General features: G+C 33.5%; 2 protein-coding genes and 1 long non-coding RNA gene across 3 annotated transcripts; 2 read left to right on the forward strand and 1 right to left on the reverse strand.

Annotated features, from left to right (window-relative positions):
- Positions 1 to 9,360: 9,360 nt before the first annotated feature.
- Positions 9,361 to 17,657, reverse strand: LOC149541487 (uncharacterized). The gene is made up of 2 exons (XR_016355134.1): positions 17,527 to 17,657; positions 9,361 to 10,099 (listed from the first exon to the last, which is right to left on the reverse strand). It is a non-coding gene; the product is annotated as an uncharacterized LOC149541487 (long non-coding RNA).
- LOC149541488 (heavy metal-associated isoprenylated plant protein 39-like) lies at positions 9,886 to 11,142 on the forward strand. The gene is made up of 3 exons (XM_089796073.1): positions 9,886 to 10,024; positions 10,106 to 10,181; positions 10,579 to 11,142. The coding sequence occupies exons 1-3, from the start codon at positions 10,019 to 10,021 to the stop codon at positions 10,845 to 10,847; spliced, it is 351 nt and encodes a 116-aa protein (XP_089652199.1). The 5' UTR covers positions 9,886 to 10,018; the 3' UTR covers positions 10,848 to 11,142.
- Positions 16,596 to 17,934, forward strand: LOC149541489 (heavy metal-associated isoprenylated plant protein 39-like). Its single transcript, XM_089796074.1, has 3 exons — positions 16,596 to 16,859; positions 16,941 to 17,016; positions 17,403 to 17,934. Exons 1-3 carry the CDS (start codon positions 16,854 to 16,856, stop codon positions 17,660 to 17,662), a joined length of 342 nt encoding a protein of 113 aa, XP_089652200.1. The 5' UTR covers positions 16,596 to 16,853; the 3' UTR covers positions 17,663 to 17,934.
- The last annotated feature ends 6,353 nt before the right edge of the window (positions 17,935 to 24,287 follow it).

Raw genomic sequence — 24,287 nt, forward strand, 5'->3', positions numbered from 1 at the left:
CTTAACATAATATCATATGAGACGATGTTCTTGATTTTAAACTTGTTTGTGATCCAATGCTTCTGAATCCTCTCAATTTGTTTCCACTGTAATGCTAAAGTGCTGCTGGCCCATATTTCACATCCATAAAGAACAATTGGTAGCACAAGAAGACCAAACAAAGTTTCACTAATTTTCCAATCCCAAGTCTCTGCCTCTCGACACCTATTTTGAAGTGTATAAAATGCCTTCCATCCACCCAATAATCTTTTCTTTCTACAACCTTTCCAACTTAGATTTTTGTTGAAGTCTATCCCAAGTTATTTATACTTTGCAACTTCCTCAAGTGTGTTGCCTTCAAAATAGAACTTATGTTGATGTTGATTTATGTTTTTTAAAAAAATCCATGATTTTAGTCTTGCTGATAGTGACCTGCATCCCAACCATGTTGCAAAAGTGCTCGAGAGAAAGTAGATGTTTTTGCAAACCAGGAGTAGATGTCCCAACCAAAATGAGATCGTCTGCATAAAGGAGTAGCCTTATTAAAAATTCACCTAATTGGATACACTCACCATTTTGCATGTCTAACCATTCCTTAAGTTTGTCAATATATAGGTCAAACAAAGTAGCAAATAATGGACAACCGTATTTGACCCCTATATCACTTCTAAAACGCTCTGAAATATCATCTAATGTTTTAATTTTGACTTTTATCTCTTCATACATTTTATGAACATCAACTCTAAGATTCATAGGCATTCCCAAGCCAAAGCTTGTCCTAGGGACAGTGTCAAAAGCCTTTTTTAAAATCGACAAAGCAACAAAAGATCTCGAGCTTTCTCTCTCACATTTTTTTGATGATATGCCTCAAGGTGATACAATGATCAATTGTTGAGTGCTTTGGCCTAAAACTAGCTTTCCCTTTTGTGTTTTTATGATTTTCCTCAACTAATTTGCTGATTCTATTTTCTAGCATGTTGCCAAAAAGTTTTGCAAGCAAGGGGTTGATCATTATGGTTTTGTAATTGGAGGGATTATTAACATCATCATTTTTGAAAGAGGGTATAGCAAGGCTAATCGTCCAATCTCTAGGCAATTCGTGTTGGTTGATATTATTGAAGATTTCTGTAATGTGCAGTGTAAGGGTTTTCATGCCCCACTTGAGATACCCTGCTTGAAGTTCAACTAAGTCGTTTGCCTTACCTACACCCAACTTCTTAATACTTAACTCAACCTCTTGCACAATGAAAAGATCAGTCCTGCTGTTGATATGTGATATGTTTGAGGGGAAGAAAAATGGACATAATGAATAATAAGAACAATATAGATTCATATATAATATTTTGAATTTCTAGGTATTTATAGATCTCTTGTGAATATTATCTCCAAAGCCATTTGTAACAATTTTATTTTAGAATTAATTGTAGAAAATGCAATAATACTTCTTTTTTTGTGTTGTAAAACCAAGATAATAAATATGATCTTATAGATGTAGACTTGACCATCACCTTGATAATATTTAAATTAGGTATATATTTTATAAAATGTTGTGTTAGTATATATGACATTTAGTTTAGTTTTATTATCCAACAATTCCATCCTTTGTGTTATTCACATCATTTTTATAAAATAATGAAAATAATAAAAATAATCTCTACATTGAGTTACAAATCTAAATATATAGAACAAATCCAAAATCTATCTTAAGATTTGATACCAAATTAAGTATAATTCAACATAAATTTTGAAAATATTTAATTAATTAAAAAATCACATTTATAATACATTAATAATTATAATTTTAAATCATAACAAAGAACAATATTTTTATCATAAAAGTAAATATATTTATTTACTTTTATAATTTAGAACTTCATTTTATATTTATTGTATAGAAATTATTATTTTTTAATCAAAATTAATTTATGTTTAATCAATTAATTAAATAAACTATAAGAAAAGTTTATATAATTTGCTCTTCCATTGTATGAGAACATTGAAATGATAGAAAATAAGCTTCACTTTATTAATATTTAAGAGGAACATTTTGAAGCTAAAATAGTAAAATAATGAAGAGACTTTATTATATTTATTATCGAGGATAAAATTATTTGGTACTATTATATGAGTAAATAATAAAGATCTATCTAGAAAACACATTTGTAGATCTTATATATAATCTTGTTCCAATTTAATACAAAGAAAATGGATAAAATATTAGATTAAAGAATATTTAAGATTACATGGAAGTTTGACTTTCCTCTTTTCTTTTCCATGACATTAAGAAACTTCTAAAACATAGCCCCGAGCAAATGAAAGAAAAGATGGATGTGTTGAACATGCTTGCATTATCTTTCCAGTTCTTGCTTCCTATGGATAAATTGGACACTTACTGTTGACTTCTATAAGATTATCACACAACTTTTGAAAGCTCACAATTCTTTGTGTTACAAACAGAATAATTAAAAACACATGGCAGTAGAGTGGGACAATCTATTAAAATCTAAGCCCTAAATAATTATTTATCTTAGGAGATCTATGCGTACACTCTGATTATTAGAGATCTAATCAATCTAATCAAGCAAGAAAGCTACAATTGACAACCTTGTAACTACCCAATATTGCACCTTCCTCCCAATTAATTTAAACATGTTGTTAATTAAGAAATAAAAAACAAAGTAAGCAGCTACCTTCTCTACTTGTTCAATGAGCATGCAAGAAAGGAGCTTGTAAGCCAAAGGTACGCTAAAAATGAAATTCATTGGTGAGTTGGAAAAAAAGATAAAATGAAATATTTGGAATTTATGGTCAAATACCATAACAATTACAACAAGTAACAAATGCTAAATTTTAGATATTTAATGGGCATGCAAGAAAGGAGGTTGTAAGTTGAAGCTAACATTATATCAGAGAGAACATTAAGAATTTGAAAAAAAATAGATGCAATATATTCAGCAATGACGAAATATTACTCGATGACAATTTATTTTTATTTTTATGGTATTTATAATTGGCTAAGTTACCAGATGCTCTCTTAGAAGCTTCGAATTTGGATCTAGAGGCATTTGGAGGCAGATTCTGATTTTGGTATGTAGGGATTCTCATAGGTAGTGCCACGTTATACACACTTATTAGGAGGAGCATCACAAAAGAAGTGTCTCAATCTTTGTAGGATCAAATAAAACTTCTAATAAACATTTTTCTAAATCCAATGATTTATTCTTTACAAATATAAAATTTCTTTAAGGCAAGAGCCCACAACAAAATAGTAAAATTGTGAGCCTCTCAAGTGGAAGGTCTTGGGTTTGAGTTTATTAGAATTTAACACACGATAATAATAAGAAATGACATGGATATAATCTCTTTACCTATTTGTTCTAGTTAATTTCAAATAGACTCGTAACCATGTTTTGATAGATATGTAAAAATTGAAACTTGAAACAAAATAGCTTTATAATTTTAATTGCACTTATTGAACATCTAAGATTGTAGGTGGATGGTAAATCCCTAGCTGACTTGGTTAGTTTTGATCAAAGTTTCAAACTCATAATAGTATCTTGGCAGATTAGAGAAATAATATCTATTTATTCACACATCTGCATATCAGATTCTTGTACTTGCAACATCATTTACACCCAAATTGGTGACTTAGATTATTAGTCAAAAAGATGCAAGAAGGCATTAAAGATAACTTCAAAAAATGGCCTGAAGGAAAAAGATACAACCTTAAACCATGACAAGTTTGAAGGATATAGGAAATGTTAAATGAATTCTTGTTACTTTATATCATTATTCCAACACTTTCGTTACAAATCCTAGAGACAAATTGGTTGATATATATTTTGGATATAACTCCATATATGACTTGATATTCGAGTAAGACTACACAAAATTAAAAACTGTGAAATAAAGTTCAATTTAGTTCACTGACTTAATTTCTTGTCATTAGAAGGGCATGATAATTGATCGGTGGTTTGATTTCTCACCATTGGAAGGGCATAAAATTGATCTATGAATATTCCACATGGGCTAGGTAAGTAATATCATGTATTTGATCTTATGTATATTTGATGATATAACAAAATGGGCTAGACATTGATGTCTTTTATTTGATCTTATGTACAAGTGATAATATAACAAAATATCATGTTTTTTAATCCTATGTATTTTTGATGATATAACAGAATGTGGTAGACAACCAATAGCTTGCATCTTTTAATTGAAGTGTAATCGTAATGTTGTATTAACGAATTATTTTATATTGTTAAGTATAGATATCTTATGGGTGAAATTAGCATGCACATGCCATTTTCTCTAGTTTTGTGTCTACCATGGGAATGTTCTTTATGCAATAACAAATTGACAAGTGGGATATTCATATGCTTGTGTCATGTAATCCACATGACCACAATTATAGGAGATTAAATTCGAGGTTGAATTTCCTACATATAGTAGTAGCTTAAGTGTCAATGACGAGAGCTTGAAGATAGAAAAGATCTATTATTTTCAAAATCATTTCTCTCCTTGGAAAGAAACATATATGTTTTTTTATTGTATAAACCATTCACATAAGATAGATGAATAGGGAATACAAATAGAAATGTGCATCTTTGAATTCAACAATGGTCTCAAGTTGGAAAGAGTTGACCCCTTCAAAACAACTAAATGCCTAATCATGGAAGTATAACCAGATGGGAAAAATAAAATAGCATTTGGAAACATTGAAGATGTGATGACATCACTATCATCAAAAGGTTAACATGAGTTATCTAATGTTCTCAAGATATGTTATGTTGAAAATTTGCAAATAGGTATGATATGTTTAATAGATAAAATTTTTTAAGGAGCTTTACATGGAAGATAAAGAATATCTTGTTCCACTAAATAAGGGGCCATTGATGTAGCAATATTGATCTCATTAGGAACAACATAAGAGGGTTATGTGATATTGATAAGAGAAGCAAGAGAAGTCTCTATCTCCAAAAAGTTCAAGACCTATAATAATTTCAAGCTATTTGGAAGTATCATCATCAAAATGGTATACTATCTACATTATGAAGGATGATGAAGCAATGTATAGTACAATTATCTAGGAAAGGAGATAGATAGTTTGGTGATCAAAGATCTCTAGAAACTTGGCCCAAAGAATGAGTTATGAAGGTCTAATTCAGCACAATAGTGTCATGATCAACATTGGAACATATTAATCCTATAACATAACCAATATTATTGTTTTATATTGTCTTCCTCTTAGGAGAATCTAATTTAATTTTGTTTGTGAAGATAAGGAAAAATTTAAGCCACCTAACATGTATAATGATTATGTTTCCCCAAAATTCATCACTATTCTTACTCATGATTACTATAGAAGGATTAATAGAAAAATCCATGATCAAATCTTGAATAAATTTATTCTCTTGTTTAGGTGCTCAATTTTCTCATTTCTCTTCATCCTTTATTAGATAGACAAATTGAAGTCACCAATTAGTTCTTGGAAGAGTATCTATATTGCTTCACTTCAAAGTAGTAGTGTTAGTGAATGCTTTGTAGAACCACAAGCAAAATAGTGGTAAAACACTACCATTCATATATTTTTTTAAATGTGCTATTTTATGGTATAATATCACTACCATCCTCCATCTATGACATCATTAATGTGTAACTAAGGTTTCAAGCCATGGGGGACCATATAATGTTGACTTCTGAGTTGACTCTAGTCTTTTGTAGAGTGATCAACGATTCTAATGGGAAGTGCTCATTCTTTTCAAATAATCTACGGTTTGCACTGACCTTCGGCTCACCCACGCGTTCAGCCCACCTCACCAAGTGCATCCATCCACACATGGTTGGAGGTACCTCGGACTCCTGCTTGCCTCATTTTTAACCCACACATTTTGGGAAGTAGAGTTGTTTTGGTTATTTGCATGGTTAATTTGCTCATTGTTTTGGGCCCCATATTGCAACCCAACATTTTTTGGAATGACCAATGGTGGTTTAAACATTTTATCGGCGTTTGGAGATTACAGTTTTTTTTGGGGAGCGACATTGACAATGTGTTTGGAAGATTTTTCTCCCTGTTGGTAGTCTGTGGGTCCGCATGTTTGTGCTATTTCAGCGCCCTTATTTTTGGCACCATTTTTGGTTTGGCGAGTTGTCAATTGGAGTCCGTAGCGTTCTTCCTACCACCTCCGCTCCTCCAACTGTGAGCTCAACCATGCACAGTAGGCTCCTCCACCTGCCATGTGGCCTTCTATGAGCCACATCTAATTTTATGACAAAAGACTCGTGCATGCCACGTCCATGTATTTTAACATCTTGTTCATGGTCTTTTGCCATCTCTTTGCCTCATTAATGGTGTTATTTCCAACCTTTTTTAGTGCAATATTACATTTGTTATATGCAAATTTGGTGTTTAATATTTTAAACACATGCCTAGATTGGCCACCTGATTTTTTTCTAGCACTAGCGCTCTGTTCGACATATGTTTCTGACGATTGGATTTTTTTTTTCCAGTAGGGGTCATTTTTAAGGTGTTCTTTTGCCTTGATGACCATTTGACCATCAAATTTGGGCTCATCACTTCTTGACGCCAGCGTCATGTCGACACTACATCAGCAATTTTATCACCTCTTGAGGCTCCGTTTGGAGCTACCTTCACATTTTTGCTCATACCTCAAGCATACAGACTCTGTTTTCTGCAAACAAGATATCACTGGAACGTTGGTTCCAAGCCCGTCATAGTGGTACAGGTGTTTTTCAATTTTTGATGGTTTTTTCTGTTGTTGAAGTCAACAGTATAGTTTTACACTCAAAGAGACATATCTTGAGCATCCAATCTCTGATTTGGGAAATCTATTTTTCAATTTTTGATGCTTTTTTGATGGCTTTTTCTGTTGTCGAAGTCAACAATATAGTTTTGCACTCAAAGAGACATATCTTGAGCATCCAATCTCTGATTTGGGAAATATTTATATCATTGGAAAGGTCTTTTCGGGCTCTTTCCAATGATGTTAGTTATTTTTTCAAGTTATGCTCTAGCACATTCTTTTTAGTCTTTTACATTTTTACGTTCTAGTGGATATCTTGGTTGTTTTAGGTCTGGGGATTGATTTAATTGCTTCAGAGGATTTGTCATAATTTGTACTATCTATTGTATTAGTCATATGCCTCTTCTAGTCTATTTAGACATCATTTGTATGCATTCGTGCAAACACACTAAGATAAAGTGTCATTCTATATTTGTATTTTTGTTTTAGTGATTTTGTCTAATGATTTGAGCAATGTCATTTGAGGACACTTATACAGATAATTGTATTCTTGGGATTCACCATATCTTGTGTCTTATTGCACATGTACTACTCTAATTACAGTGCCATGGGGGGTTGATATTTTGCCTTTATTTGCAATCTCCCTTTGCCCAGTGAGCATCCCTTCCATGACATTAGCCTTGTGATGTATCTGAGATTGATCGCCTCAATACACACATATGTACTATTTTGTGCATCTTGATCATGGTTCATTGACATGCAGTTCTTTTGACCCATTTTTGAATTGCCTGTCACCTCACCCTTGTCTACATTAGGGAGGGTTCTTTTGTTATTTCTCATGCTTCCTTGGTTCGATTGATCAACTTTTCAGGGTTTGGTGTTTCATGTCATTTATATCTTCGAGTTCAATTGTTTGCCTTTTTGTGCCTCCTAATTCGATGTAGATTATAGTCTTCTGTACCTGGTCAGGTTCTATTTAGTGGAGGTTTTTTAGATCAACAGTTACTTTTGACGGAGCTTTGCAACTTCTACATGATTCAGTGGTGTTTTTCATGATCATCTTTTGTTCCTATCTTCTAGGACATTCCCTAGTTTGGAGGCTTCTACAATCTTTCACTTGTTCTTTCAACATTGCTTTCCACCTCTTTTTGGAGTAGGGTTTTTCCCATGTGGTTTTTATCTATTTCTCCTCTTTTCAGAGATTTGATTGTGCTTGGGGTACCTCATCAGGCTTTGTTGTTAAGACCCAAATCTACTTTCTATAGTAGTTTTTTAGGTTTTTAGCTACTCCCTAAGTTTATCTTAACGGGGGGTGTTAGAGTAATTAGATATTTCCTAATTAACTCTAGTTTTCTTAAGCTAAAATTTAGGCATCTAATAATTAATTCTTTTATTAATTATTATGATGCAACCTAGGTTGGACCTTTTTTGGGTTTCGATCTCCTCTATAAGGACAATCTCTCTTTCTAATTATTAACCAATTCACTTTTGATAATAGCAATTTTGTTTTTTCTCATCAAGAATAACTCATCTGTGGATTTGAGAATTTCAACCTCCATAGCTTTTGCTTCTCTCTTTCTGTGACAGGTGTTTGCATGCAGGTGATTCTTGGGAGTTGGGTTGATATTTCATCAACTTCAACACAAATTTGAGTGTAGTAATTATATATGTGGGGGTCAATTTCTATAATGGTATTAATGCATGGATATTAGTGTAAATTAGGTAGAGATGAATTCAAAACCATAGAAATATTTGAAAAGAACAAATTAGAGTGGACAAAGATTAAGGAGTAAGTTGTACTCAACATAAAAGTATGTCACTTATCAATATGGAATCTTGATAACATCTTTTCAAAATAAGTCCAAAGTAAAATAATTATAAATATATATGCACATTACACAGAAAAGAAAAAAAAAGTGTTCCATACATACATACAATAAATATGTGTTTTAACTTTGGAACAAACCTAAAGACTTCATTCCATTACAGATTTTGCACAAACCCTTATAATTTCCCATTTATAGACTTTCATTTGGCATTTGAGTAATGTCCTTTGTGTAGTTTCTTTTGTGTCAATTCTCTTTCCATTAGGAATGTTTCAATATGATAGGATGTGCCTCTCTAACACATGTAGGCCATGGTCACAATGATCACTTTAGTTGTAGCTAGCATGATTCTCTCCATCACAAACATTACAGTTGGTTTCCCTTGCAATATGGACATTCTTCCACATCTCAACATTGTCATCATGGTTGGTTTGATCTAGGAAGTTTTTGTACTTGAACCTTGCAAATTATCCTATGTAGCTTGATCCTATTCAAGAATAAGCTAAATACTAATTATTCTAGGCTAGAAGTTTTTTTCTAATGATTGAAGATCTTTTCGGTGATTTTTTGTGATAAGAAACTCACCTTTTCTTACTTATATAACCTTGATGACATGACAATTTGACTACTTTAAAATTTTGATTTCTAATTTAAAACTTTAAAAATGTGATTTTGTTCAAAGTACTTTTTATATAGAAAATTCATTATACTTTTATTTTATAATATAAAAAATAAAACACTATTCATCATAAAAATATGAAAATATGTAAAAGATGCACAAAAAAAACTTAACATAAAAGACATTACTTAATGCAAAAGTTATTTGGAACAAGACCAAAGTCTTACGTTACTTCAGCCCACTACCACATTGACTGGAACCTTCGTTCTTTTAGTGTTTTCAGCCCATTTGCTTCTATCAGTTTGATCGAATATTACTTTCAGCAAAAATTTCCTTTTTCATTTTCTCTCATTTGTTCTCTTCAGATTGAAGTAAAGAAAGGGAACATGATATACTTTTGACATTTCAATAGCGTGGTCGGCCGAATATTGAAGATAAGTAGAGGCCTCTCAATTTTGCCTTGCCCTTATATGCAAAGAATATTTTTGGTCTGTTTGGATAACTAGATTTTGTATCAAGTCATCATCACAAAGGAAGAAGTTTCATTCAAAGAGCAGATAGTTATTTATAGACCATTGTTTTCATTGTTAATTCATCTTCACACTCTTGCCTCTTATTGCTAAGATCATTCATATATCTTCTTAAATCATCTACATACTCTACTTCTTATTGCTAAAATCCATCATAGACCTTTATTTTACTAGTTGAAACATCTCCATACTCCAATTCTTTCATAGACCTTCATTTTTCTTGTTAAATCATCTTCATACTCTACTTCTTGTTGCTAAAATCTTTCATAGCAAAACTTCAATTTCATCCTAGAGAGAATGAAGGTAACTACTGAATCCTTTTTGTTTCCACCTTTCAATTCATTCTGTAATATAGAGTTCTTCTAATTTTCTTTGTACCTGCAGAAAATTGTGCTGAAATCAGAAATGAATAGCGAGAAATGTAAAAGAAAGGTATTGCAAACTATTGCTGGGATCCAAGGTAAGCACACTTACATTTCGAAGAGCTGTCTGAATTAGATTGTGTGGTAGTTTTTTCATTAATGTTTCAAATCATCTTTCATGATCTAAAATCAGGATGATTGAGTGCTTTTGGAGAACAAAATCATTATAAAGATATAAAGCCATACATTCTATCAAATTGATTTTGCTTAGCACTCAATCATCATAATAATTGATCACAGAGCATGATCCGAAACACTAAATAGAAAAACTATCCTTCAATCTAATCTAAAAACAGTGTCTCCAAATCTAATAGATTGTAGAAACTTGATGTCTTGAATTGGCACCCACATTGTTACACTTTGTGATTATACTTTTTAAGCCTCGTATTCTCTGAAAGGGACTAAATAAACATTGTCCTCATTGATTTGGTGCAGGAGTTGATTCTGTAAGTGTGGATTTGAAGGAGAAAAGGATAACTGTGATAGGAGATGCAGACCCAGTGGTATTAACAAATAAGCTAAGGAAGTGCAGATTTACAGAGCTGGTTAGTGTAAATACATTCAGAGAAGAGCAAAAGAGATATTCTGATGAGATGGGTGGGAGTGATGCGTGTAGTCCTCATTATAGACGCCCTTATGCAAATTCATATACACCATCAGGAGAATTCTATGCCCTCACAGATGGAGATCATTATTCTTACTGATCTACAGTTTTGTGCATAGTACATATTGTATAGAACAACACGATTTGTGATATTGGGTTAAGGGATTAAAAACCCAATTCATGATTTTTGCTCTTTCGAGTGATTTTTTTTTGTTTTTCTTCGGCCTCTTTTTACCTTTAGTACCGATCCATGGCTGGAGCAGACCAGCTTAGAATTGAGCTCTTATGTCAAATGTCCATTCTCTTGTAAATATCCAAAATCTATTCAATTTTTTGTTACCAATTCATCAATCCATTGAATTGAAAAGGAAAAAAAATAGGTAGTTTGTTTTAAATGCTGTTAAATGGTCTACGACTCATTCCTGAAGTTGTTTGACTAAATACACAGTGAATTTGGCGTACTACATGCCTTCAGTCCTAATCAAATGCCGTTCAATTAAAACGGGCTTATTTTCTTTCAGTTGTCATCATATATCTTAATGATTTGGAACTTTTTACACATTATTGTTTACAAGTGATAGAGGAAGAACATTAAATTACAATCATTTTTTAATTGTTATTTATTTGAAAAAAATGAAGGGTTAAAATTTATTCAAGCACACATATTAGACAATTCTATTGAGATCTACAAAGTGATCTAACTATTGAGTGAAACTCAGACATAATTGAACCTTATCTACAATATTCCAATTTTGCATGTGATTAGAAGCCCCCTCAGAATGTTGCCGAGTCAATAGATGAATCACCACCCGTAAATTTGATTCACAAATAAGCCTACTCGATCCTACATCATAAGCATGCTTCATAGCATACAAAATAACAATAGCCTCCATCATATTGTAAAATTGAACAATCCCCAAGCTATCTCTACCAACTCTGTCAATATCCACAGGACTTGGGTATCCCCAATAAGACCCACCCATGTTGATTTTTAGAATGCCCTATGGAGGAAGACTCCACTTCCCCACTCTATTTATCTTCCAAAGAGAGTGTTTGTATCTATTTATCATGAGATGGCCTTATGGAGGAGAAATATGGAGACAATTATCACTAATAATCTCACTAGGATCCACAACCTATGTTAATTCAAAATTTGCCAAAATAGTTTCTCCCAAAGAATGGAGAAGTTTTCACTACAATTAGTGAGCCCCCAACAATACACCTTGAAAGATCTGACAATTCCTCTCCAACCAGAAATATCAAATAATAAAAGAAGGGCCCAAATACAAAAAAGTATTGGAAAAATGGTTAATGCTTCTCTTTGGATTTGTGACAAGGGACAATCCATCTCGTGTGGATCCTAAAAGTCTAGTGGTTGAATTAGGCATTGACAAGTCAATCTTTTGGTGTAGTAGAAACCCCACTTCTAAAAAGTGGTATCAAGGCTTGGTCATAGGTTCAAGTCTTTTCTATGAGTGACGTTGCCCTGTAGGGATTGGCTTTGGGGGGATTGATCATAGTGCACCAACATACTTCACGAGATTTGTGACATGGTTTAACTACCACATGTGGATTATATAAATCTATTGGTTGTATAAGGCATTGGTAAACCAATCTTTTGGTGCAATGACAATCACACTTGTAACACCAAACAACTTGAAGAAAATAACTCTCGACATTAGTCTTGCCCCATTGATCAAAGAACTCAGCCAAAGAAGAGACATGCTAGCAAGCTTGATTCCACACATCCCACCTAAAGTGTCAAATATGTTTAGTGAAGGTGCATTGGAAAAATAAATGAGAGACAAATTTTCCACTATTACAACATGACACACACATTGAGGGGCCTTGAAAATCACACTTACATAAATTATCCCAAGTAAGACACTAATTTTTGACCACCAACCACATGAAAGAATTGTGCTTGGGTCATGACAACTTGTACCAAGCTTGTTTCCACCAAGGAACCTAAGTGCCCCCAAAAGTCTGCCTATGAGCTCAACATAATTTGCAAAAACATAAAAAAATTTCAAATAAATCATAGCTTGTGCAAGCCAAAACATCATTCCTAGCCAAGGTAGTACACTCTTGAGACTATAATTTGAGCCAACTCTTACCTATCTCCCTCAGATCCACCCAAAGGCCATTAAGAAGGATATTTCTAGTGAAAATGAAGTACCAACCTATAGTTATGGGCAATCTTGTAATGGTCAACAATGTCCTAGCCAACAACAATAAAGGTATCACAAAGGGCCAAAAGGTAGGGATGAGTAGAAAGGATAGAAGAATGACCATCCCAAGATTCTAACCAAAAAGAGCTTGAGATCCTGTAGGACAGATCCAAAAGAGACCATTCTATACCAAATGAATCAAATGCATTAACACCTAGAAGATACTTATGGGTGAGAATACATGCCCAATTGATTTTGTCTTAGTACACTAGCATCAACATAACTTAGCAAAAAGAGCCTTCCCATTTAAAATAGAAGAATGTAAGCAATCAAAAGAAATTGAACTTAGAGTCACAAAGCCACATAAGCTGAAATTTAAAAGGAGGATTCTTTGGACCAACCAAAAAAGGAAGAAAATGTGATTGGCTAGTGATTGGAACCTCTCAAGTCAAGAATTTTAGAACTAGTAATTAAGCCATTGCAAACCAAAAATAGGAGATAATAAACCTATCTATCCATTCAGAGATCACCGCCTATTATTCCAAGTGAAAGTCCTATTAGAACACTTGACATCCACTAAAGTAAGAGAGTCCGCTTGAGATTAAAAAATGATCAAATTCTAGACCTAACCTAGGAATTCCTCATCTTTTCTCATCCAAAATTAATACAAAATTAAAATCACCACCTAACATCCAAGGAAGATAAGAAGCACATGACTAGGTATTTCTTATGTGAGTCATGGCATAAACATTAGTAATTAGAATAGTCTTACTAGAATCCAAAGAAGAAGAAACCATAAAAATAGAAAAATGACTATAAATCCACCAAAGGGGAGCAATCTTACATGGATCCCAAAAAAGTGCCAAACCTCCAGAATTACCCTAGGACCCAATGAACTAACACTAACCAAAATACTAAATATAGGAAGCATATTGAAGCACACATCAACAAAAACCTTAGTCTCACGTGCATCGAAGATGTTTGGTGAATGAACTACAACCAAAACATGAATACAATTTTTTCAAGGGATACTATTTGACCCCCTATCATTATAGGAAAGAACAATCATTGAGAAGATTGGGAGAAGTAAGCATCAATGGGCTTGAAAACCCCTTATTCAACTTGCAATTATCCAACAACTTTAATCTTCTCCTAATCCTTTTTATAGCCACCTCTAGAAGAATTATCATATGGGACTTTCTCATGAGGGCATAGTTGTAAATCCAAACTCAACACTGAGTCTTCCTCCTTGCTAGTCAATTGCACTGCCTTAGTTGAACTTGTTAGAAAAATATCACCCTATAAGTCAGAGAAAAAGAAAACTTTGATGCAAGGATATCAAAAGAGCCATCATATTGTGGACAACATACTACATCAAAATATGGAGCTTCTTCTCTTGCACAATGTCAATGCCCATTGTAAGTGCATCTGAAGAAACCTCAATTGCAATCCCTTCCTCTAAGACCATAGTATTTGAAACCTCAAAGAAATTAAAGTTATCATCAAGATTTTTATCCTTAAAGGATCTCTTTTTCCCTCTCTCCTTAGCATGATGTTTAACAAACATGAAGCCATCCTTATCTAGGCCATTTTCCTACGTAGGGGCCTTACTCTTATCTCCTCTATCTACCTTTGAAGCTAAAGGAGGAGGAGAACCACCTAGAGAAGTACTTGCATTCTTACTAACTTGAGGACATTGGCATTAGAGATGATTGTACTCATCACATAACAACAGAAAGGGAGAGACTCATAATCAAATTGTTGGATCCATGAAGAGGAGACCATTTTTTTTTTTCTAAAGAGTTTGATAGTGGATCATTCAAGTCACCATCAACACAAATGTAGAAAAAATAAAATACCTTGTTATCCTAGGTTTGCTAAGAAATTATAACAAACTTACCTAGCAGAGAAATGATCTAGTTCAAAATGCCCTCATACCAAAACTCAAGAAGAAGCCACTCAAGATAAAGCCTTGTCAAATGAACCCACACATGAACCTTTGAAGGCATCTCTTTTGCAGATTTAAACCTTGCATGCCAGGGTTTGACAAACAATCCTACATGGTTATAAAATCACGCTCATTCCTAAAAATCATGATTCATGTTTTCCATATTAGTAAATACAACTAGAAAATATTTGTTCATAACAAGCATGATCTCTAAATCCCTTCAACTTGCCATGTGTGTCGAACTCGTGCCTCAAGTGCTAACAATGAAATACAAATTTCGAGGAATTTACAGATGAGTGCATGCCAACTCCAATACTCTACATCCTCCATGTTACTTGATAAAATCCTAGAACTCTATGATTAAGATTTTGAAGGTTTTCATTGTTGGTAAAAATAAATATAACTCAATAAAGACACTATTGACATAGGTTATCAGAAAACTAGACAAGTTATCAAAAGATTAGAAGTGTCATCAAAACCCTAAGACTATGTTATCAATAAATGGAGAAGCTTATTAGAGAAGCCAAGGATAAGGAATAAACTGCCTATGGAAACATCAAGAAACCCTAATTAGGTCATGAAGCAAAAGAAAAATTAGGTTAAGAAGGAATACAATCAAGAATGAAAAAGAAAAGAGAGTGAGTGAGTGAGTGTATATTGAACAGTGATACAAAAGTGTTGAACAACAAACTATTAGAAGGAAGAATAAGTATTATAGAATGAAGAGGACCTCTCATGCAGTACAGGAAGGTTAGTACATGTTAATTTTTTTAAATATTTTTATACTAAACAATTTGTAAACAAGATTGTTAATCATTTAACATGGTGTTCTTAAAAGGACTTAGAAGTTCTTGTCTTGAACTTATTTAAAATATTTTAACAAGGTGAACACTATAATAGTGGGATTAAATATCTTAACAAAGTGGTCTTTGACATGACTGTTGATATCCCTAAAAAGGTTATTAGACACTTCTAAGAGGGCATAGTCATTCAAAGGATGACATTATTGTAAGTTCATAACAAGACACCTTATTACCGCAATGATGCTCTGTGGGTATTATCTCCACCATAGTTTTTTCCTCTGACCTAAGGTTTTCTACGAGACTAAAATATTGTGTTATGTGTTTATGAGTTTGATGTTTACTTTTTCTTTTCTTTACTTTGCATTGCTATAAATAGCATCCATATACAGTCTATCAGTAATACTATCAATTACAATATAAATTATCGGTGAAAGTGATTAGCTTTTAATATAGAACATAAATTACTTTTAATTCTCTAATATACCATTAATCATAAAAAGATAAAATTTGGAAAGGAAAATTCAAAAACGTTAAAATGAAAGACATTACTTAATCCAAAAGTCTACCTTTGGAACAAACCTAAAGTCTTACGTTACTTCAGCCCACCACCACATTGACTGTGACCTTGATTCTTTTAGTGTTATCGGCCCATTTGCTTCCATCGGTTTGTTCAAATATTTCTCTCATCAAAAATTTTCCCTTTTTCATTCTCTCTCCCATTTGTCCCCTGTAGATTGACCAAGCAAAGAAACGGAACATGGTGTACTTTTGACATTTCAATGGCGTGGTCGGCCGAATATGAAAGATAAGTAGAAGTCTCTCTCAATTTTGCCTTGCCCTTATATCCAAAGAATATTTTTGGTCTGTATTTTGTATGAAGTCATCATCACAAAGGGAGAAGTTTCATTCAAAGAGCAAATAGCTATTTATAGACCATTGTTTTCCTTGTTAACTCATCTTCACACTCTTGCCTGTTATTGCTAAGAGCCCTTCATAACTTCTTAAATCATCTACCTACTCTACCTCTTATTGCTAAAACCCATCATAGACCATTATTTTACTTGTTGAATCATCTCCATATTCCAATTCTTTCACAGACCTTTATTTTCCTCGTTAAATATCTTCATACCCTACTCCCTGTTGCTAAAATCTTTCGTAGCAAAACTTCAATTTCATCCTAGAAAATGAAGGTAACTACTGAATCCTTTTTGTTTCCACCTTTCAGTTGCTTGTGTAATGTAGAATTCCACTAATTTTCTGCGTGTTTGCAGAAAATTGTGCTGAAATCAGAAATGAATAGTGAGAAATGTAAGAGAAAGCTGTTGCAAACTATTGCTGGGATCCAAGGTGAGCACACTTAAATTTCGAAGAGTTTGTGTTTGAATAACATTGTTCCGTAGTTTTTTTTAACATTAATGATTTAGATAATCTTTTATGATCTATCATCAGAATGAGAATGATTGAGTGCTTTCCGGGAGCAAATTCAGAAAATAAGATGATTTTGTTCTTTAATTGCATTCAATCAATCATTGTGATGATAGATCATAGAACGTGATCTGAAACGCCAATAGAAAAACTATCCTTCAAATCCAATCCTAAAAAGGGTTTTTCCAAATTGGAAACTTGATCTCTTGAATTGACACCCACATTGTTATACTTTGTAATTATATTTTTAAAACCTCCATTTTTCTGAAATAGACTAAATATATAATGTCTCCATTGATTTGGTTCAGGAGTTGATTCTGTAAGCGTGGATTTGAAAGAGAAAAGGATAACTGTGATAGGAGATGCAGACCCAGTGGTACTAACAAATAAGTTAAGAAAGTGCAGATTTACAGAGCTGGTTAGCGTAAATACCTTCAGAGAAGAGCAACGGAGATATTGTGATGAGAGTGATGTGTATAGTCCTCATAATAGACGCCCTTATTCAAATTCTTACACACCATCAGGAAGATTCTATGCCTTAACAGATGGAGATCATTATTCTTACTGATTTACAGTTTTGTAGAGAGTACATATTGTATAGAACAACATGATTTTTTTGTATTGGGTTATGCGGAAAAATCCCAATTCATGATTTTTTTTAAGTTTTTCTTCGGCCTCTTTTAACCTTTAGTGATCCATGGCTGGAGCAGAGCAGCTTAGAATTGAGTTCTTATGTGAACTGTCCATGCTCTTGTAAATATCCAAAATCTTTTCATTTTTTGTACAATTGATCAATCCATTGAATTGTAAATGAAAAAAAAAAAAGTTTGTTTGTTTTAAGCGCTGCTAAATGGTCTGTTACTCCTTCACTGATTAGAACTTCTAAAAATGAATTTGGTGTGCTCCATACCATCAGTCCTAATCAAATCCCATTTAATATTTGGCATATTTTTCCTTCTATTGTCTCCGAATATCTTATTACTTTTGACAATACGAAAGAACATCAATTATAACTTATGTTTCAATTGCCCTTCTCTTCAGGCACATCTTTAGAATCTTTCAAAGAATCTTTTGCATTTTAAACGTCAATAAAAATCATGTTCACAAGGGAAGGTATATTTGGCCAATTGAAATGCATCAATATTCAATTCCTCACCAATATGCAAGTTACTAGCACTGATTGCGAATGATGAGTGAAAATCATAAATATTTATCTAATGTATTGAACAAAATTAAAAGATGAGAAGAGAAGAGAAAAAAAAGATATTACCAATTTTCAATGTTATTATATATTATCACTTAAATAACTTTATATCTTCACATAAGTAATCTTATAGACATTTAGAGATGTGCTATATAAATGTATAATTATAATGTAATCTTATATAATAATAAAATAAATTTATCTTCCTCAAAATAAAATTTATAAAAAAATTAGTCTATTTGTCAATTAGCATTAGCTTATTTGGACATAACAATGTCAAAGAATGGCACAAAGAGATCAGACAAGAAAATTACAAGTGAAGAATCCTTGTCCACAGAACCTTCTTTCACTTCATTTTCTTCGTTTAATGAGCACGTGATTTATAGTTCAACATTTTGCATGTATGTTCAAATAACCTCACAATCCAATTTTCTCTCTCTCCAATTACGATCCTTAAGAAACCTTCACAAGCTTCTAAAGTTGTATTCATTGGAAAAAATGAAGTTGTGATAATGGGCTAAAGTAACAATCAATTTACATGTATAACTTAAAGCTATCATAATGAGGAAAGAAGAAAATACATTAAAATGGTGCTCTAGGAAGGTTGAGTGTTCTACAATTCTCTTTGTGCACATGTCTTTGCTCCCTTTCTTTCTTGCATTCCCTAGGTAGGGTTGTTGTACATACCATATTTACTAGAAGGATTTTGATTTTTTTTAAATGGCTTTGACCACTCTTGGCATAGATGCTATTGTTGTTGCTAAAGTGTTGCCTGCTAGTATTGCTCCTCCTCTGAGCAAGTGTGCCAAGAAATTCATTCCCAAAATCTTCCATGAGGTAAGCCTTCTACCCTAATGTCATATTGCCAATTTTTTAATTTTGATCAAGCTCGTGAATGGCTTGAAAACCATACACTCATTGGTTATTTTGTTAGAAGAATTCCTTTTGGAAGTGTCCTTAGGAATTTGGATTTCCAAGTCTTGGCTCCCTTATGGGGTTCACCTTGACGAAGTCCAAAACCTCACCAAAGGGGTTTTCCTTTTTCAATTTGGCAACCCATTGCATATGGATGTCATTCTTAAAAATGGAACCTCATTTGTTTGAAGATCTCTTTTGGTTTTCCAACCTTGGTACTGGGACTTTCGAGTCTCTGATGATAAAAAACTTAAATTTCTTGTGTGGCTTGAATGGTAAAGTTTTCCTTTTCCCTATTAGCTCTTTATAGTCAACATTGCTCAATCCATTAGTCGTGTCATTTTCCTAGAACCTAATCGGGTTTACCATACCCTCCCCCCAAAAAGGGTTTGTGCTAAAATTGATCTTGCTTAGGATCTTCTTGAGTCCTCAAAAATTCAAGTTGGCAGTCATTCCTTTTCATAGAAGGTTTGTATTTAAATTTACCAAATACTTATTTTCGATGTCATCCAGCAAAGTATAAGATTAGGGATTGTCCCTTAATAACCTTGTGACCTAAGGAAACATCACAAGCTCTTGTGGTGTCCAAGGATTTTGTTGCTCCTTGTCCCTTAGACACTCCAAAGGATGTGGTAACCTACATAGTTATGGGTTGTAAGGATAAATTCAATGCTTCCAAACATGTTATTTGTCTTCTCCAACATAATCTTCCACCTCAAAGTCTACCACTACAATTTCAAACCCAGTAGCCCCAGGGAATGCTCTTGCTCCTTCAGAGCTACCAAAAATGTAGACACGATCTTCCTTGACTACTTTGGTTTCTAGAATTCTAATTTCAACACAAGTGAAGCTTGTTGGTTCTCTTTGTAGGGCCCAATGAATTCGATGTTGGATGTTAGCAATATGCCTTTGAATGGCCTTAGGGGTATTGAAGAAGAAAATGGAGGATTTACACTCATTGACTTTTTGACCTAAAGCTGCAAGATAAACATCCAAGGCTTGCCTAAAATATTCAATTTTCTGAACCAAGCATCATTGCCACCCCTGAATCAAGTCCTGAGAAACACAAAACTTTAGAAAGTTGCCCAAACATGCAACCAAAATAATAAATAAGGGAAAAGAGGATCCCCTTGGCAAAGGCCTCTAGAAGCACCAAAAATAACAAAAGATTCTCCATTCACAATAGTAAAAGAAGAAGCAGAATTAACACAACTCATAGTCCAACTCACTTGTCTTGAACCAAAACCAAAGGCTAAGAGAATTTTCTAAGGTAAAATCCATTTGAACTTGTGATAATCCTTGGCCATGTCCAATTTTAATGAACATAGATCTCTCATTTGAAGGTTCCATAGAGTGAATAACCTCATAAACAACCATGACCCCATCTAGAATATGTATAGTAGTCGCATAACCCTCTTGTTCCTTAGAGATCACCATAGGAAGGAAAGTTTTGATCCTTTCTGCAATTAATTTATTGATAATCTTATACACCACATTAGAAAGAGAAATAAATCATTTGCACCTTCCTTTTAGAGAATGAGATTCAAAAGGTAAAATTCAACAATTGAAACACATGCTTCATACAAAGAGATTCCCTACAACCTCTAGAAGCTCCAAATTAATAATATCCCAAAATTCCTAAAAATCAGCAGGGAAGCCATTTGGGCCTGAGGCTTTACCTTTCTTCATCTCGAAAATAACCTCGTCTAACTCAAGCAACAAAATTAGATGAATGAGATAATCATCCATCATATTGGTGGCAGGAGATATAATGCAAGAAATGATCAAATTTATCCTCTGCAACAACGTGAGGGGAATCTTCAACAAAAAGAGAAGAATAAAACTAATGAGAAATGTGAGTCAAAGCTGATAGATAAGAGATTTGAAGCCCTTCAAAGGTAACAAGAGAGGAAATATGCCCCTTATGTCGATGAGCATGGGAATAATGACAAAATAAAGTAGTATTCATATCCCTTTCTTGCAACCAATCAATTTGAGCCTTGTATTTCCAATAAATTCCTTCTTGAGGTTTCCATTCCTCCATATCATGCATGGCATCAAATTCACTTTTCCAAGAGTACTTAAGAATCCTAAATCTTGAATTTGGAAAGGAATCACTGAAAGATGGTCAAATGAATTCATCTTCTTAGAATGATTGCTATCAAAATAAGACATAATCCATCTCTTAAGATGATATTTGACATATTATAGTTTCTTCAAAAAGACAAACATAGTTGTGTCATAAGCAAGGCCACACTCTCTCCACCACATAGGCACTAGATAACACAACATAGAGTCTTGAAGCCAAATAAGCCGAAATTTAAAAGGAGGATTCTTTGGACCAACCAAAAAGGGAAGAGAATTTTATTTGCTAGTGACTAGAACCTCTAAAATCAAGAATTTTAGAACTAGTAATTAAGCCATTGCAACCCAAAAATAGGAGATAAGAAACCTATCTATCCATTCAGAGATTGCCTCATGCCCAATCCCCCTATTGTTCCAAGTGAAAGTCCTATTAGAACACTTGACATCCACTAAAGTAAGAGAATCCACTTGAGCTAAAAAAAGATCCAATTCTAGACCTAACCTATGAATGCCTCCTCCTTTCTCATCCAGAATTAATACAAAGTTAAAATCACCACCTAACATCCAAGGAAGATAAGAAGCACATGACCAGACATTTCTTATGTGAGTCATGGTATAAACATTAGTAATTAGAATAGTCTTACTAGAATCCAAAGAAGAAGAAATCATAAAAATAGAAAAATGACTATAAATCCACCAAAGGGGAACAATCTTACATGGATCCCACAAAAGTGTCAAACCTCCAGAATTACCCTAAGACCCAATGCACTAACACTAACAAAAATACTAAATATGAGAAGCATATTGAAGCATGCATCAACAAAAACCTTAGTCTCATGTGTACCGAAGATGTTTGGTGAATGAACTATAACCAAAACATGAATACAATTTTGTCAAGGGATACTATTTGACCCCCTAAGATTCCAGGAAAGAACAATCATTGAGTAGATTGGGAGAAACGAGCATCAATGGGCTTGAAAACCCCAAACTCAACTAGCAATTCTCCGACAACTTTAAAATCTTCTCCTAATTCTTTTTATAGCCACCTCTAGAAGAATTATCATATGGGACTTTCTTATGAGGGCATAGTTGCAAACCCAAACTCAACAATGAGTCTTGCCCCTTGCTAATCAATTGCACTGCCTTAACCAAACCCGTCAAAAAAATGTCACCCTATAAGTCAGAGAACAAGAAAACTTTGATGAAAGGATATCAAAAGAGACATCATATTGTGGACAACATGCTACATCAAAGTATGGAACTTCTTCTCTTGCACAATGTCAATGCCCATTATAGGTGCATCTAAAGAAACCTCAATTGCAATCCCTTCCTCCAAGACCATAGTGTTCAAAACCTCAAAGCAATTAAAGTTATCATTAGGATTTGTATCCTTAAAGGATTTCTTTTTCCCTCTCTCCTTAGCATGGCATTTAACAAACATGAATCCATTCTTATTTGGGCCATTTTCCTACATAGGGGCCTTACCATTATCTCCTTGATCTATCTTTGAAACCAAAGGAGGAGTAGAACCACCTAGAGAAGTACTTGCATTTCTACTAACTTGAGGACATTGGCATTGGAGATGATTGTACTTGTCACATACTTGACAACAGAAAGGGAGAGACTCATAATCAAGTTGTTGGATCCATGAAGAAGAGATCAATCTTTTTCCCAAAGAGTCTGATAATGGATCATCTAAGTCACTATCAACACAAATGTAGACAAAAGAAAATACCTTGTTATCCTAGGTTTGCCAAGAAATTATAGTAGACTTACCTAGCAAAGAAATGATCTAGTTCAAAATACCTTCATACTAAAACTCAAGAAGAAGCCACTCAAGATGAAGTTTTCTCAAATGAACCCAGACATGAACCTTTGAAGGCATCTCTTTCGTAGATTTAAACCCTACATGTCAGGTTTTGATAAACAATCCTACATGGTTATTAAATTATGATCATTCTTAAAAATCATGATTCATATTTTCCATATTAGTAAAGACAACTAGAAAATATTTGTTCACAACGAGCATGATCTTTAAATCCCTTCAACCTTCCATGTGTGTTGAACTCGTGCCTCAAGCACTAACAAGGAAATGCAGGTTTTGAGGAATTTATAGATCAATGCATGCAAACTCCAATACTCTACATCCTCAATGTTGCTTGACAAAATCCTAGAACTCTATGAGTAAGATTTCGAAGGTTTTCGTTGTTGGTAAAAATAAATATAAGGACACTATCGACATAGGTTATCAGATATCAAAAAACTAGAAGTGTTATCAAAACCCTAAGATTGTGTTACTAGTAAATGGAGAAGCTTATCAGAGAAGCCAAGGATAAGGTATAAACAACCTATGGAAACATCAAGAATGAAAAAGAAAAGAGAGAGGGAGTGAGTGCATATTGAACAGTGATACAAAAGTGTTGAACAAGCAGCTATTGGAAGGAAGAATAAATAGTATAGAATGGAGAGGACCTATTAGCTAGGCAGTAAAGGAAGCTTAGTACATGTTAATTTCTTGTTGTTTTATACTAAACAGTTTGTCAACAAGATTGTTAATCCTTTAACATGGTCTTCTTTAAAAGGACTTAGAAGTTCTTGTCTTGAACTTATTTAAAATATTTTAACAAGGTGAACACTCTAATAGTGGGATTAGATATCTTAATAGAGTGGTCTTTGACATGACTGTTGATACCCCAAAAAAGGTTCAGACACTTCTAAAAGGGTATAGCCATTTAGAAGATGACATTATTGTAAGTTCATAACAAGACACCTTATTACCGCAATGATGATTTGTAGGTATCATCCCCGCCACACTTTTCCCCTCTGACCATAGGTTTTCTGCGAGACTAAAATATTGCGTTATGTGTTTATGAGTTTGATGTTTGCTTTTTTTCCTCTTTACTTTGCATTGTTATAAATAACATCCATATGCAGTCTCAGTAATACTGTTAGTTACAGTAAGAGTTATCAATGAAAGTGATTGACTTTT

This window comes from Cupressus sempervirens, chromosome 8 (genome assembly GCF_028749045.1).
Source record: "Cupressus sempervirens isolate cs-2001-9-10 chromosome 8, ASM2874904v1, whole genome shotgun sequence".
NCBI lineage: Eukaryota > Viridiplantae > Streptophyta > Pinopsida > Cupressales > Cupressaceae > Cupressus > Cupressus sempervirens.

What these genes read in the sequence shown, in the direction of transcription:
- LOC149541488 (XM_089796073.1), top strand. An exon ending in AACTATTGCTGGGATCCAAG is followed by an intron (nt 10,182 to 10,578) that starts GTAAGCACACTT and finishes GATTTGGTGCAG; the next exon opens with GAGTTGATTCTGTAAGTGTG.
- LOC149541489 (XM_089796074.1), top strand. An exon ending in AACTATTGCTGGGATCCAAG is followed by an intron (nt 17,017 to 17,402) that starts GTGAGCACACTT and finishes GATTTGGTTCAG; the next exon opens with GAGTTGATTCTGTAAGCGTG.